At 34.0% G+C, this 13,367-nt stretch overlaps 1 protein-coding gene across 1 annotated transcript; it reads right to left on the bottom strand.

Annotated features, from left to right (window-relative positions):
* Nucleotides 1-1,609: 1,609 nt before the first annotated feature.
* On the bottom strand, nucleotides 1,610-10,503 carry LOC131669281 (uncharacterized). The gene is made up of 7 exons (XM_058944056.1): nucleotides 10,008-10,503; nucleotides 8,632-9,908; nucleotides 8,434-8,561; nucleotides 6,565-6,641; nucleotides 3,177-3,602; nucleotides 1,825-3,101; nucleotides 1,610-1,750 (listed from the first exon to the last, which is right to left on the bottom strand). Exons 1-7 carry the CDS (start codon nucleotides 10,501-10,503, stop codon nucleotides 1,610-1,612), a joined length of 3,822 nt encoding a protein of 1,273 aa, XP_058800039.1.
* Nucleotides 10,504-13,367: the final 2,864 nt, after the last annotated feature.

Below are 13,367 nucleotides of genomic sequence, written 5' to 3'. Positions count from 1 at the left end.
TTCCGTCATAAAATATTGTTCATCAGAAAAAACATACTATGTAAGTAAGTAACAGTTGATATCAAGCTGAGTAAACAGGATATCAGCTAGAGTGGCGTCTCGTGATGATTAGACAGAGAAGAAACCGAAAAACCAAGAACCTCTTTTTCAAGGTAAAAAAGTTTAGCAAGAAAGTTAGGTTCGAAAGTTGCCCCCCCCCCCCCCAAAAAAAAAAAACTGAGCGCAGTTGTTCGTCCAACACTTGTGCGTCCGGCGGCAAGACGTGAAAGATTAAGGAGAAGACGCGTTGATCCAAGATTACAAGCCGACGGAATCCTCTTTTCTTACGCTGCCCTCGTGCCTTGTGCTTTCTCTCTTACTAGCTGCTACTTCTTCTCCCTACGGCATCGTTCTCATACACGTGCTTTGCACATCGTCTTTCGTTATCGATGCTACCAAACTCTACGATACTCCGTTAGTCTCGCTTTAACGTCGTATTCTCGGCGCTCAAGTGAGAAAAATAAAATAGCTAAGTACAGAATAAGCTTTACTGTATTCCATGACTATTTAGTTTCTTGAATTTGTAGAATAAAGTATATTGCTGACTAGATAAGTAGTAAATTAGCGCAAATATGATAAGCGATTATTAAGATTTTTAAATTAAAAGTTATGACGTCTATATAAGACTATTCGACGAAAATGATTATGGCCTACCCAGCTAGATAGCTGAAAGATTATATAGCGATTTAACGAGGACGTTAAATGCAGAAGCTAATCGTTGCATAGCTCATGTTGAGTCGACAAGGCCGCAACACAGGGGGTCGTATCAAAGAAGCGAGGGCCTATGATCGTCGTCGCAGCTCCCTCGTGTGTTACGCGAGACCGTTACGCGTTTTACACACGCTCGCTCTGCCGCAATAGAGATAGCAGGGGAGGGATGACTAGCTTGCTTGCAAGTATCTGAATACATTCGAGAAAGCGGGAATGCGATTATACGCGCCCGCACCACCAACGGATTTTTGCCGCTCTCGCTCCCGCGAAACGCACGGATTTATTGGCGGAAATTTATGCTATTATGACTCCGCGAGCAGCGTCTTAAGACTACGAGCATGAAATATACTGCATCGTAAGGGCTACGAATATAAATCTGCGCGAGGGTTCTTATATACTAAACGAAAAAAATTATTTTCCTTCTCTTCTTCTATGCTTCTCAAAGCGCAATAAAATTTTTCCTCCTAGCTTACTTGATTTCTCGATTGTGATGTCATTATTAACCCTTTTTTTACATGTCTCGTGAGTATACGAGTGATGAACGACTGTAGAAGATAGGTCAGAAAGGTCCTTCGAATGTTAATCTTGACTATAACATTAGTAAATTGGCTGATTGTATTTGGGATAATACATTTACCATCATTAGTATGAAAGCTTAAAAATACCAATAGTTCTTTTTCCTTACCTCGATTGTTTACAGTCTAATTTTAAAAGAGAAATTAATTTTGAATTCCTGAAATAAGTCAGACTTTTTACCTCCTGGATTTTCGAGAATAAAATATTTTAATGAACGACTAATTTTCTACGTGAATTATAATTTGTATAATCTTTTTTCTATTACTAATTAATTTTTCTTGAATTAACCATTATAATACCAATGAAATTTTATTAAATCAGCCGCTTTCTCAGCCACTGCTATTGTTGGAATATTCAGATGGGCTGAAGGAATCATTGGCATTATCGAAGCATCAGCTACTCTTAAATTGTTTATTCCTTGAACCTGCAAATACGGAATCGTCTAATATTGTGACACATGATAGGTATATATAAAAATTATAAATTCAAAAAACTTACTTGTAATTTTGTATTAACGACTGCAGATGGATCATTTTCTGCGCCCATTTTGCAAGTTCCACTATGGTGCCAATAAGTTATGGTAAACGTTCTAAACGCACATTCCCAATATGAATCTGAATTTGGTACATGATCTTCACACCCAGGCACAGCGACATCATTCAATCTCGATCCATATTTCTGCAGTGCTTTACTTTTCGTTATTGCGATTGCTACTCTAATACTTTTTATTGCTACGCGCACATCATCGGGATCAGACAAATAATTTGCAACAATTTTTGGATTATCTTTAGGATTTCCACTACGCAGATATACTTTTCCTCGACTTTTCGGCTGCATCAGCAACGGATAAAGACTATATCCATGCTTAAAAATTATATTACCAAAGAATTTTTGAAAATAACTATCATTGTACCCAAAAACTTTATGCACTAGTAATTCAGATGCAGGATGGATATTGACAAACATAATTTCTGTATTCGGTTCTTCATTATCAGGGCTCAACTTGTCAACATTAAAGTATGCTATTCCTTCAATACCAATTGGTGTTGTAACTGGGCCAGTTCTTTTCAAAAAATAATCTGACCAAGCAGGGTTTGATGGTTTAAAAATATCCGTTACTAAAATACTTTCAGTTTCGTTCGTCAAAAACGTCAATCCTCCGTAAGCTATATGATCCATCAAATTTTCACCAACAGGCGCATCTTTTAAAACATTGATGCCGAAACTTTGCAAATGTTCTGCTGGACCAATTCCGGAGAGCATGAGGAGCTTTGGCGATGCTAATGCTCCAGCGCATACAATCACTTCTTTTTTTGCTATTACTTCGATTTTCTTATTTTGCTTTGTGAATTCTACACCATAAGCAGTTTTTGTTACAGGATCGATCAATAGTTTATTCACGTGACTATTCATACTAACGAACAAATTTTTTCTATATTTTATGGGGTGTAAGTATGCTCTATTGGCACTCATTCTTTCTCCATTAATTTGATTGGTTTGTAGATACGCGAAACCTGTTTGTTGACCACTGTTGTAGTCAATTGCAGTTGGAAATCCAAATTCTTGACCCGATTCGACAAAGGCATGTACAAGCGGAGATTGATACGGTGCATTTGTGACATGTATTGGCCCATTGTAGCCATGTGCTTCTCTTTTTGTATATGCTAGAGTAACGTTATAGTTCTCCAATTTTTTGAAATATTTCAGCATTCCATCCCAAGACCAACTATTGTCTCCAGTTAATTTTGCCCAGTCATCGAAATTCTTTTTATTACCTGGTGGTGCATATTATACCTATTAAAATGTTTCTTTACTAATTTCAGTAAATATTAATAAAATGGAAACTTTACCTCGAGTGACCATCATACCATTGATTGAACTTGTTCCTCCCATCACTTTGCCAAATAGAATTTTAGACTGATTATTATCCATTCCTAGACAATATTGATTTGATGGTTCCGTTACATAGCCCCATTGTTTCTTTGTATCAAGTGACAAATAAATGGCGGTCAAAGGAATATCCATAAATAAATTCTCTTTGCCACCTGCTTCGATTAAAAGTACTTTAGCTTCTTTGATTTCTGTCAGTCTGTTTGCAATGGTCGCTCCTGCACTACCCGCTCCAACGATAATAAAATCATATTCTTGTCTATTCGACGGAGTAACATCACTAACCTCATTTTTGTCGAATTTTAAATTATCAAATAAAAATTTTAGACTACCAATTTTCAGAGGTAGTAAATTTGTTGCTCCTTGTATAAAATCATTTAGAGTCCCTTGAACCGGTGAATTAAATATTAACACAAGAGTGATACAAAATATTATTAGCCGAAGAGACATTTTGCTAATAATCTACGATTCTCTTGCCATTGCAGTTATTATTCCAAGCGAAAGAAAAAACTGTTTTCTGAAAATAAAATAAATGTTATCTTATCAAAATTGTGTTTACCTTGGTACTATTATCTTATTCGAAAGTTGAATTTTTTTAGAGACAGAATAAGGCTATTAGTTTATCTTTAATGAAGATAAGAAACATAAATTATTACTTCAAAATCGTCTGTTCAAACCGTGAGTTGAAAAATAACCCAATAAAACGTTATGAATAAAATAGTTTTGAAAGAGCACAATTTAAATTTTAATGTGCATTAAATTAATATGCACATTCACGAGAAGTTTCATAGGAACGTAGCAATTTCTTATTTTAAATATTTATTTTCATTACATTTGTTAATGCATCATCATAAGCCTAACAACTAGCTCAATTTGCTATCGTTCTATTTTGTAGCTTCTTATTAAGTAATGTTGTTTCCTAAAGATTAGAAAATAGCTAATTGTATAATCTGTCTATAACACCATAGCGCGAGAGAAGCAATAACGATTTTTTTTTAATAAAAAGATATTTCAAGAATATGTGGAACAAAGAGTATCTCATAATGAAGAATTTACATTTACTTCAACTTCAAATCATGGCCGAGCGTCTTACGAAATCACACAACGCATTAACACAAACGAGAGAATGGAAAGATAATCGATTATGTGTAATACTCGATTAATGAAAATATATAGATCAAATAGTAAAATATGGAATACGAAAGAGTCATTACGAAATGTGAAAACGTGATCCAGAGCGTAATGATGATATTGATGGTGTTGTCTGCAGACCACGTCGCTTAAGTATGTACATATATAATAGTCATAAGCGTGTTCCTATACCCGGGACCTCGTTCTTTAATACTTTGCAGCTGATCGTTTGACTCTAATTGTTCACTATATTCAGCAAAAAGCAGCGTTGCATTTCAGTAATGTACGCTGCCCAGATGCACCTAGCTGTTACTTGAAATTTTACGCACTTAATCCAAATTCACGTATCGCAAAAGAAAACTTTCCGCAACTAGATCAACTGCGTGCGCCTCGGCTACATGCCAAGCGAAGTCTGCTAAAATTATGAATAGGATTATTAGTTTCCCTCTCTCGAACTCACATATCTGTCTTTGCTAAGCATTCGCAGTCTCTTTCTTCGACATTGCCTACTCACGTCATGTGGCTGTCTGAAACGAACATTTGTTTGGAATTACAACGGGCGTAAATTATCATTTTATTTATAATGATTGAAGCAATTGTTTATCTTTTAATAGGTACATAACATTATAATTACGTTATATTTATTGCTCTTCTTTAAATCTCAGTATCCGTCATAAAATAAGACTATGAAAATGAGAATAAATTAATTTAATAAAAATGAAATTATTTTAGCCAGTTGATTCACTGCAAGCATCAGTGTTACAGATCGCGAGTAAAATAAGTACACAGCCACACGCGATGAGACACTGCTCGACAAATACATAGGTGATTTTCTTGTTTTTTTAGTACTTTTGTTTTAAATACAGGTAGTGGAGTGTTGATAAATTTATGGTTATAACGATAGTTAAGAGAAAGAAGAGCGAATCATCATAAATCATGAACATCGAGACGTCACAGACATGAAAAACCTAAACTTTTTTCTTTGTCATTGTCTTTGCATCGTTCGCATATGTTAGAAAAAAGAAAAATTCGCACCTCATAGTAATAAGCCGAAGGACATCTATGTGTCTGCTAATAGTGCGTGGACGGCAAAGTAAGCGTACGGAGAAAGTGACGGAGCGAAGTCAAATTTGAGGAATTATTAAGGCGATCATATGTTTCATATCAGATATTGCGAAAAAAGATATCAATAATTATTATTACACATATGTAGAACACGGGACGGTGTATAGCGAAGGAGGAAAGTGTATCTTCGTGATAATCCGAATTCATTTTTTTACGAGTATGTTGAGTGGTCGACTGTGAAAGCGATACTTCAGATTGTGCAATAGTATCTCCTCCGCGGTTTTACTCTTTTTACAAGTATTGCTGCTATCACGCAGATTCAGGGCCGTACGTTATAGCTTGGAGAAGCAATAAGGACCGTGCGCCTTCCTCAAGATTGCCATGACCCGCTGCCGAGATCGTTTTCCTGTCATAAGGCTCGGTGATAACATACAAGTTACGCCTAGGCTGTCCAGCGAACCACGAGCGAAGCAAAAAGAGACAAAAGAATAGGAAAAGCACCAAAAGAGAAAATAGAAGTATGGCGTCCGGTTCGCCCTTTGGGACCATGCCGAGAACAGTGAAAGAGAAGAGGCAGTAAGAGTTGACGAGCCGGAAAGCGCGAAATAGCGAAGACGCGCTGGCCTTCGAGTCTGACGGGGTAATATTCAATTGTTTGTGTGTGTGAGAACATTATAAAACACTAGTGATACTGCTATTTTGCTGTGTCACTTGACGAAATTTTGAAATTACATTGGCCATTACCAAAACTTAACCTGTCACCATTACAAGAAAAACAATTATTAGCTTTTTCTCAACGCAATCTACCTTCATTATTATTCTTACTTATCCGGCTTCAACAATTACAAATTTTTTTTAATTATCAAATAATGAAGATATTTTATATAAAACTAGGTTATGATATAACTTTCATAAATACTATATAATTACAAATAAGAAATATAAGTAATGCATTAAAATCTTACTTCGACTAATTATCATCAAATTGGCAGAACTATTTTCTTTTATCACTTTACCGAATAGAACTTTAAATTGATTGTTATCGTTTCTAAGACCATGGTGCTTTGAAAGTTACGTTATATAGTCCTATTTTTTGCTCTTATCAAGTTATGACGAAATGCCAAATATTGTCCGTGAATTAATTTTCATTACTATAACCTACTTCTAGTACTTGTGTTTCCTTGATCTCTATCAGATTACTAGTAATGACAGCTACTACAACAATAGCTCTAAGAATGATAAAATCATTTCTTGTTTATTCTATTGTGTAACATGACTAAGCTCTTATTTTGTGAATTTACGAAAACCATTCATAAATTTTATATGACAGTTAAATAGTAGTATGAAATTTTTTATTGCTTATATGAAATCATTAATGAACTGTGAATTTATCAAAGAATAGAATATTACTAATATTGGAAATTAAAATCAATGGTGTGAGGAATATTCCAAAACAAATCACAACTACAAAACTTCCAAACTAATTCAACGTTTCGCCATTTTGTTCATGGCCTCTTCAGGAATACTTTATTAAAAAATTATATAAAATTAATAAATACATTCAAATTATTAAATATCAAACAAGAAATCATGAATAATTGCACTCATAATTTCAAAATGCTTTGTAGGAAGTTTTGTATGGAATTTGTATTATGGAATGCTATGTATGGAAGTTTTGTAGTTGTGATTTATTTTTGAGATATTCTTCACACCATTGATTTTAATTTCTAATATTACACAACAGAGGAAAATTAAAGAATAAGAATATTACTAAATTTAACGATATAAAATTTTACCAGCTATAGTCATTTTATTGGGGATTCTCTATAAATAATAAACTATTATATTGATTATGTACGATGTTTAGAAGCAAATACGAATAATTGTTTAAAAACGACCTTCAATTAGTGGATTGAACAAATATAAGATATTCTTAACAAAATAACTGAAAGAGCGATTTATTTAATGTACATAGAATATATTGACTATATATAAAATGTTAATATTTTTCGTGATTTTCTAAAAAGTGAATTTCGTGAAAATGTATTCATAATTATGACTGAACATTATTGATGATAATTTATATTTTTCCACCGAAACACATTTAACTACTGTTTTGTATGTTTATATAATTTGATTTTACACGAATTTTAAGACTTGTTTATTGAATATGTTTTCTTTATTTAAACAGAAAATGTAAAATAATATTAGAAAAAAAGATACTAGTTAACATGTAACTTTATACAGAGAATTTAATTTTATTTTACATAAAATATTTCTGTAGGAAAACAAATAAATAATTGAAAGATTGATATTTAAGATTTTACCCGTTTTACTAATTAATCAAATTAATGATTATGTCGTGTATTGTATTTTGTGCTATTAATCTTTATTTAAAATTTCTATAGAAATGTATAATGTCTGATCAAATTTCATCCTTTAAAAAGATAATATTTTATTTTTTGTGTTTAATAAAAGAGCATTGAATAATCAAAATTTAGAAATTCGTGTAGAACCAAACACAACTAATATGAATGCGTGCGCACGTGTTTGTATGTAGATTTTGAACTCGAAATTTTTCTGAAACTTTCATAAATGAACCTATCGGCTTTGAGATATTATAGCTACCTTAAATAGAGTAATTCCTGTGAAATGCTAATATTTTTAATTTTTTTTCAATAGCTTTTCTTTGTATAAAACGATTTAAAAGGAAAGTTTAAGTGTTCAGAACGTGTTTGAATTTCAATTTTATTAGTTGCATATATTTCACTTCATTGGAATGTATTCAATGGACATTAGAATATAAAAACTTTTTTTCGTTATGATTTTTCGTATTTGATAGTTCATATCAAGTTGAAAATTCTTACAGTCGTCTTTTAGTGAAAGCCGTTTAGGTGAAGGTTGTTGAAAACATTTGGAAAACAGAAAAAATTTTCAATCAATTTACCATTATCCTTTTATGGCATATTTGAACCGTTTATTTTGATAAAATTGGTAGTTTTTGTCGATTAGTTTATGTACCCCCAACGCAATTTTATCAAATCAGATGCCTTTTCAGCGACTGCTATTGTTGGAATATTCAAGTGAGCTGTTGGTATCATTGGCATTATTGAAGCATCTGCTACCGTTAAATTGTTTATTCCTTGAACCTGCAAATAGATATTGTGTAAATATGTAGATGTATAACTATATATGAACATGAAAATATGAAAAACTTACTTGTAATTTAGTATTAACAACTGCTGATGGATCATTTTCCGCACCCATTTTGCATGTTCCACTATGGTGCCAAAAAGTTATGGTAAACGTTCTAAACGCACATTCCCAATATGAATCTGAATTTTGTTCATGCATTTCACATCCAGGAACAATATTTTCAATCAATTTCGGTCCATATCTCTGCAGTACCTTACTTTTTCCTATTTTGATTGCGGCTCTGATACTTTTTACGGCTACACGTATATCATCAGGATCGGAGAAATAATTTGCAAAAACTTTTGGATTATCTCTAGGATTTGCACTACGTAGATATATTTTGCCCCGGCTTTTAGGCTGAATAAGAGCTGGTGCGACAAGATATCCGTGGCGTGAAATTGTATTACCAAAAAATTTGTAGTAATAACTATCATTTATCCCAAAAACTTTGTAGAATAATAAATCAGAACCCATATGTAAATTGAGAAACATTATTTCCATATTCGGCTCTTCATTATTAGGGCTTATGTCATCAACATTTAAGTATCCTACTCCTTCAATTGCAACCGATACTGATATTGGGCCGTTTCTATTTATTAGATAGTCTGATAGAGCAGGCTTTGATGGGTTTAGAATTTCTGACGTTAAAAAACTGTGTGTTTCATTGGTTAAGAAGGTTAATCCTCCGTAAGCTATATGATCCATCAAATTTTCACCAACAGGCGCATCTTTTAAAACATTGATGCCGAAACTTTGCAAATGTTCTGCTGGACCAATTCCGGAGAGCATGAGGAGCTTTGGCGATGCTAATGCTCCAGCGCATACAATCACTTCTTTTTTTGCTATTACTTCGATTTTCTTATTTTGTTTTGTGAATTCTACGCCATAAGTAGTTTTTGTTTCAGGATCGATTAATAGTTTATTCACGTGACTATTCATACTAACGAACAAATTTTTTCTATTTTTTATGGGGTGTAAATATGCTCGATTAGCACTCATTCTTTCTCCATTAATTTGATTGGTTTGTAGATACGCGAAACCTGTTTGTTGACCACTGTTGTAGTCAATTACAGTTGGTAATCCAAATTCTTTACCTGATTCGACAAAAGCATGTCCAAGCGGAGATTGATACGGTGCATTCATTATATGTAATGGTCCGTCATAGCCGTGTGCTTCTCTATTTGGTTGTGCTAAAGTAACGTGATATTTCTCCATTTTCTTGAAATATTTCAGCATTCCATTCCATGACCAACCGTTATCGCCAGTTAATTCCGCCCAAGTATCATAATTCTTTTTGTTACCTAGTAGTGCAAATATTATCTATATAATATTTGCGGGATGTGTTCTTGTATATTAGAAAGAAAAATTTAAAAACAAAAGTAAAAATATCGAGATCTTACCTCGGGTAGCCATCATAGCGTTAACTGAACTTGTTCCTCCCATCACTTTACCAAATCGAAGTGGACATTGATGATTTTCAATTCCAAGACAATATTGATCTGAAGGTTCAGTTAAATAACCCCATTGCTTGCTCTTGTCAAAGGTCGAATAAACAGCAGCCAAAGGAATGTCCATAAATAAATTTTCTTTGCCGCCTGCTTCGATTAAAAGTACTTTAGCTTCTTTGATTTCTGTCAGTCTGTTTGCAATGGTCGCTCCTGCACTACCAGCTCCAACGATAATAAAATCATATTCTTGTCTTATTGACGGTGTAATATCATTAACTTCATTTTTTATAAATTTTAAATTATCGCTTAGAAATTTTAAAGCACCAACTTTTATCGGTAGAATATTTTTGATTCCTTGTATAAAATTATTTATGATCCCCTGAGTATTTACCGATGAACTGAATAATAACAAAAGAGCGATGCAAGATATTACCAGACGTGGAGTCATCTTGCCAATGATAATTCACAATCCTCAGATAATTCAATTTATACTGTTAAATGAAGATAAAAAATTTGTTTTGAAAATATAATAAATCGTCACTTATCGAAACTGCGTTTGCTTTGGCCTTTTTCCTTTCTTTAAAGATTGAATTATTATTCTGAGCGTAGCAGACTAAAGTGATAAGTTTATCTTTAAAGATAATAAAAAACTGGGTTTATTGTGTTTAGTGCTTAAAGCCATTGAATATTCAATAAATACAATTCTAAATGCAAATTCAATGAACAATTCAATATGTTAAATACATATGTATTGAACACAGCATGTTTAGCTTCATTGTACACACCTGGATATATAATAATACTTTTTTGAGAAGTTTCGCAGAACGCATAGTACAAACTTATAAGAGAGAAAGGTTTCTCGAAACTATATTCAGTCACTATCGTCTAAAAAATAGTAGACATTTTTCTATTGCTTTTAAAGGAATCTATTCACACATAAAAAGTTTCGAATTTTTTAAAATTCAAAATATGTGTATAGTCTATGTCACTTAGTAGTGTCATTTATATATCACGTCAACTGATCGTACCTTTCTATAACTGCGTCTTCAATGTATTCGTGTAGTCTTTTGATTATATAATATAAAATTAAAACTCAAAAATTTATAAGCTCTCAATACCTCTATTCATTTGTATATCGGTACTTATATCTTCAGTTATTTTCTTCACATTATTTGCTTTCTATTTATTTATATTATTGTTTATTTCATTCTACGTTTCTGAAATTTTAGAATATCATAATTTTGGAAGAGTTGTTTTATAATACAATTTTAAGATAAAGGGTTCGATTTCAGCATTCCATTGGTAACTCTTGAATTGCTGTAGATTCATTTAATGGAGAGTTATTATTTAACGAGGGACTCTAAGCGTGTCAAACTTGAGCTAGCCTTGGAAATCAAATGAGAGAGTTTAATAACTATTCAAGCACTATTGTCTTGGCAAATATCGCAATTTTTCAGAATTTTTAATTCAACACAGCTTATTTTGTCGACGGCCCTTACGTTGTTTATCGATCTTTCACTTATCTCGAAAAATCAGCGAATCGTCAATCACCAGCAGAAACGCTTGAGATCACCTCACAATTGCAGTCATTCTCTTTCTCCGAACAACGTTTTTAAATTCCTTCGGTTTCTAGCTACATTTTACAGTTTTTAATGAAGTAGAGCTAAACGCTCATTACGTTGATTCAAACGGTCGGTAATGGCAGCCCATTCGGCGCGCCTTTATGATCGATTATCGCTCGCGCGGGACTTTTCTTCTTGGCAGTACGGCGCGTAAAGGGAATTTGCACTACGCGATGTGATCGTAAAGCCATCATCGTGGTGGTGCTTCCGCAAACCCTTTGCACTACTGATCGTACCTACTTTTTGTATTTAGCATTTTTGGATTTTAGCCAACTCGTGCTGCGCGATAACGTATGGGTGGAGACGAACTGACTTATACGACGCGTCTCGTAGTTTTATAAGGATATATTTTTTAACCAGGAATTTCCCTGATATTTAAATGATACTTCTACTGTACGATGCTTGATATCTGAAATTTGTGAAGACAGAAACCCTATATTAGACAAGCTGAAGTTTAAGTACTAATTTAAATGTTCATAGTTATAAATTTAAGTCTATAGCATTTAAAGGAAGGTCAATTATTTTCAAGTTAAATTTGAAGCTAATAAAAAAAGCTATTTCTTCATAGTATTCGAGAACTTTTCAATAAATAAAATCTTCAATGTCGATAATACAATAATTTCTATGTCGCGTCATTTGGGACAACTCGTAAAAGAAAAATCTCTCGTATCTGTCTCAACTGGGATTTTTTACAGACCGACAAGTGCACATATCGCTCCCCGTACGTCGCGTATTTTTCAAGTCGTCATCCCACACATTCCCAACCGCTCACGCGATGCTCCCGCGAATTTGCAAGTTAAATGACGTAAACGAGGAGACGAGCGTGTATTCTTTGCTTCTTTTTCTTCTCACCCTAGATTGTGCGTCTGATGATACCGTTTATATATCTTCAGATTCAAGGAGGCAAATACGCATGAACTGAAAAGAACTTGATGTTAACACTCGAATATTTTATTTAGGAGCATCTTATGAATTCTATCAGTTTACTGTCATATTGCGAATCCAGAATAGAAATACATTGTTCTGTTATGAAAGAAAAATCTTTTTTTTTCCATAATTACTTGAGAAGATGAGAAAAAGTTTGAATGCAGCTTTGTAAAATGGAAGCTGCTTACGGTCGCGTCTCGTACTAAATTATTGATAAATTTCGACACCCAGGCAGCAGGGCCTCTCTCTCTCTCTCTGTTCCGTCGCCCCTTTCAGCGTGAGCTTGAGCGCGCGTGTGCCTACTAATTTATATCCCTTTGAATATTCGAAAGGCGCTTTCCTCTCTCGCCTCCTTGGGAGGCACGCCGCGGTGCTCTCTCTCGCGCGCGTTGTCTTTGGAGTTGGGTGGGCGTCGCATGACCGGGACATTAAGACATTGTTCGCATGATTTACACTCCGTATTACATTCACGCGCTGGCCATATATTTAACATACATTGTGAGGCTAACCCTTCCCTCTCCCTCTCCGCGAGTGCGCGCGTCTCCCCTTCCTGACGCTTGCCGAGATCTTTAATATCGTAAACCAGTGCTGCTGCTGTTGCTGCTGCTTTACTTCCATTTCGATGCGACAGAGCACTTTTGTCCTGCTTAAGCGAGAGTCGAAGTTGTGTGATTAGTCATGCACCACAATGCCACGGTGATGCTTCAGTCGTAATGTCACGAGAATGATTCTTAGATTAATCGAGGTCTAAAGACGCAAGTAT

Source organism: Phymastichus coffea, unplaced genomic scaffold (genome assembly GCF_024137745.1).
Source record: "Phymastichus coffea isolate CEN01 unplaced genomic scaffold, Cenicafe_Pcof_1.1 PCOF00091, whole genome shotgun sequence".
In the NCBI taxonomy this organism is placed as follows: domain Eukaryota; kingdom Metazoa; phylum Arthropoda; class Insecta; order Hymenoptera; family Eulophidae; genus Phymastichus; species Phymastichus coffea.
This window is presented reverse-complemented; position numbering and strand designations above follow the sequence as displayed.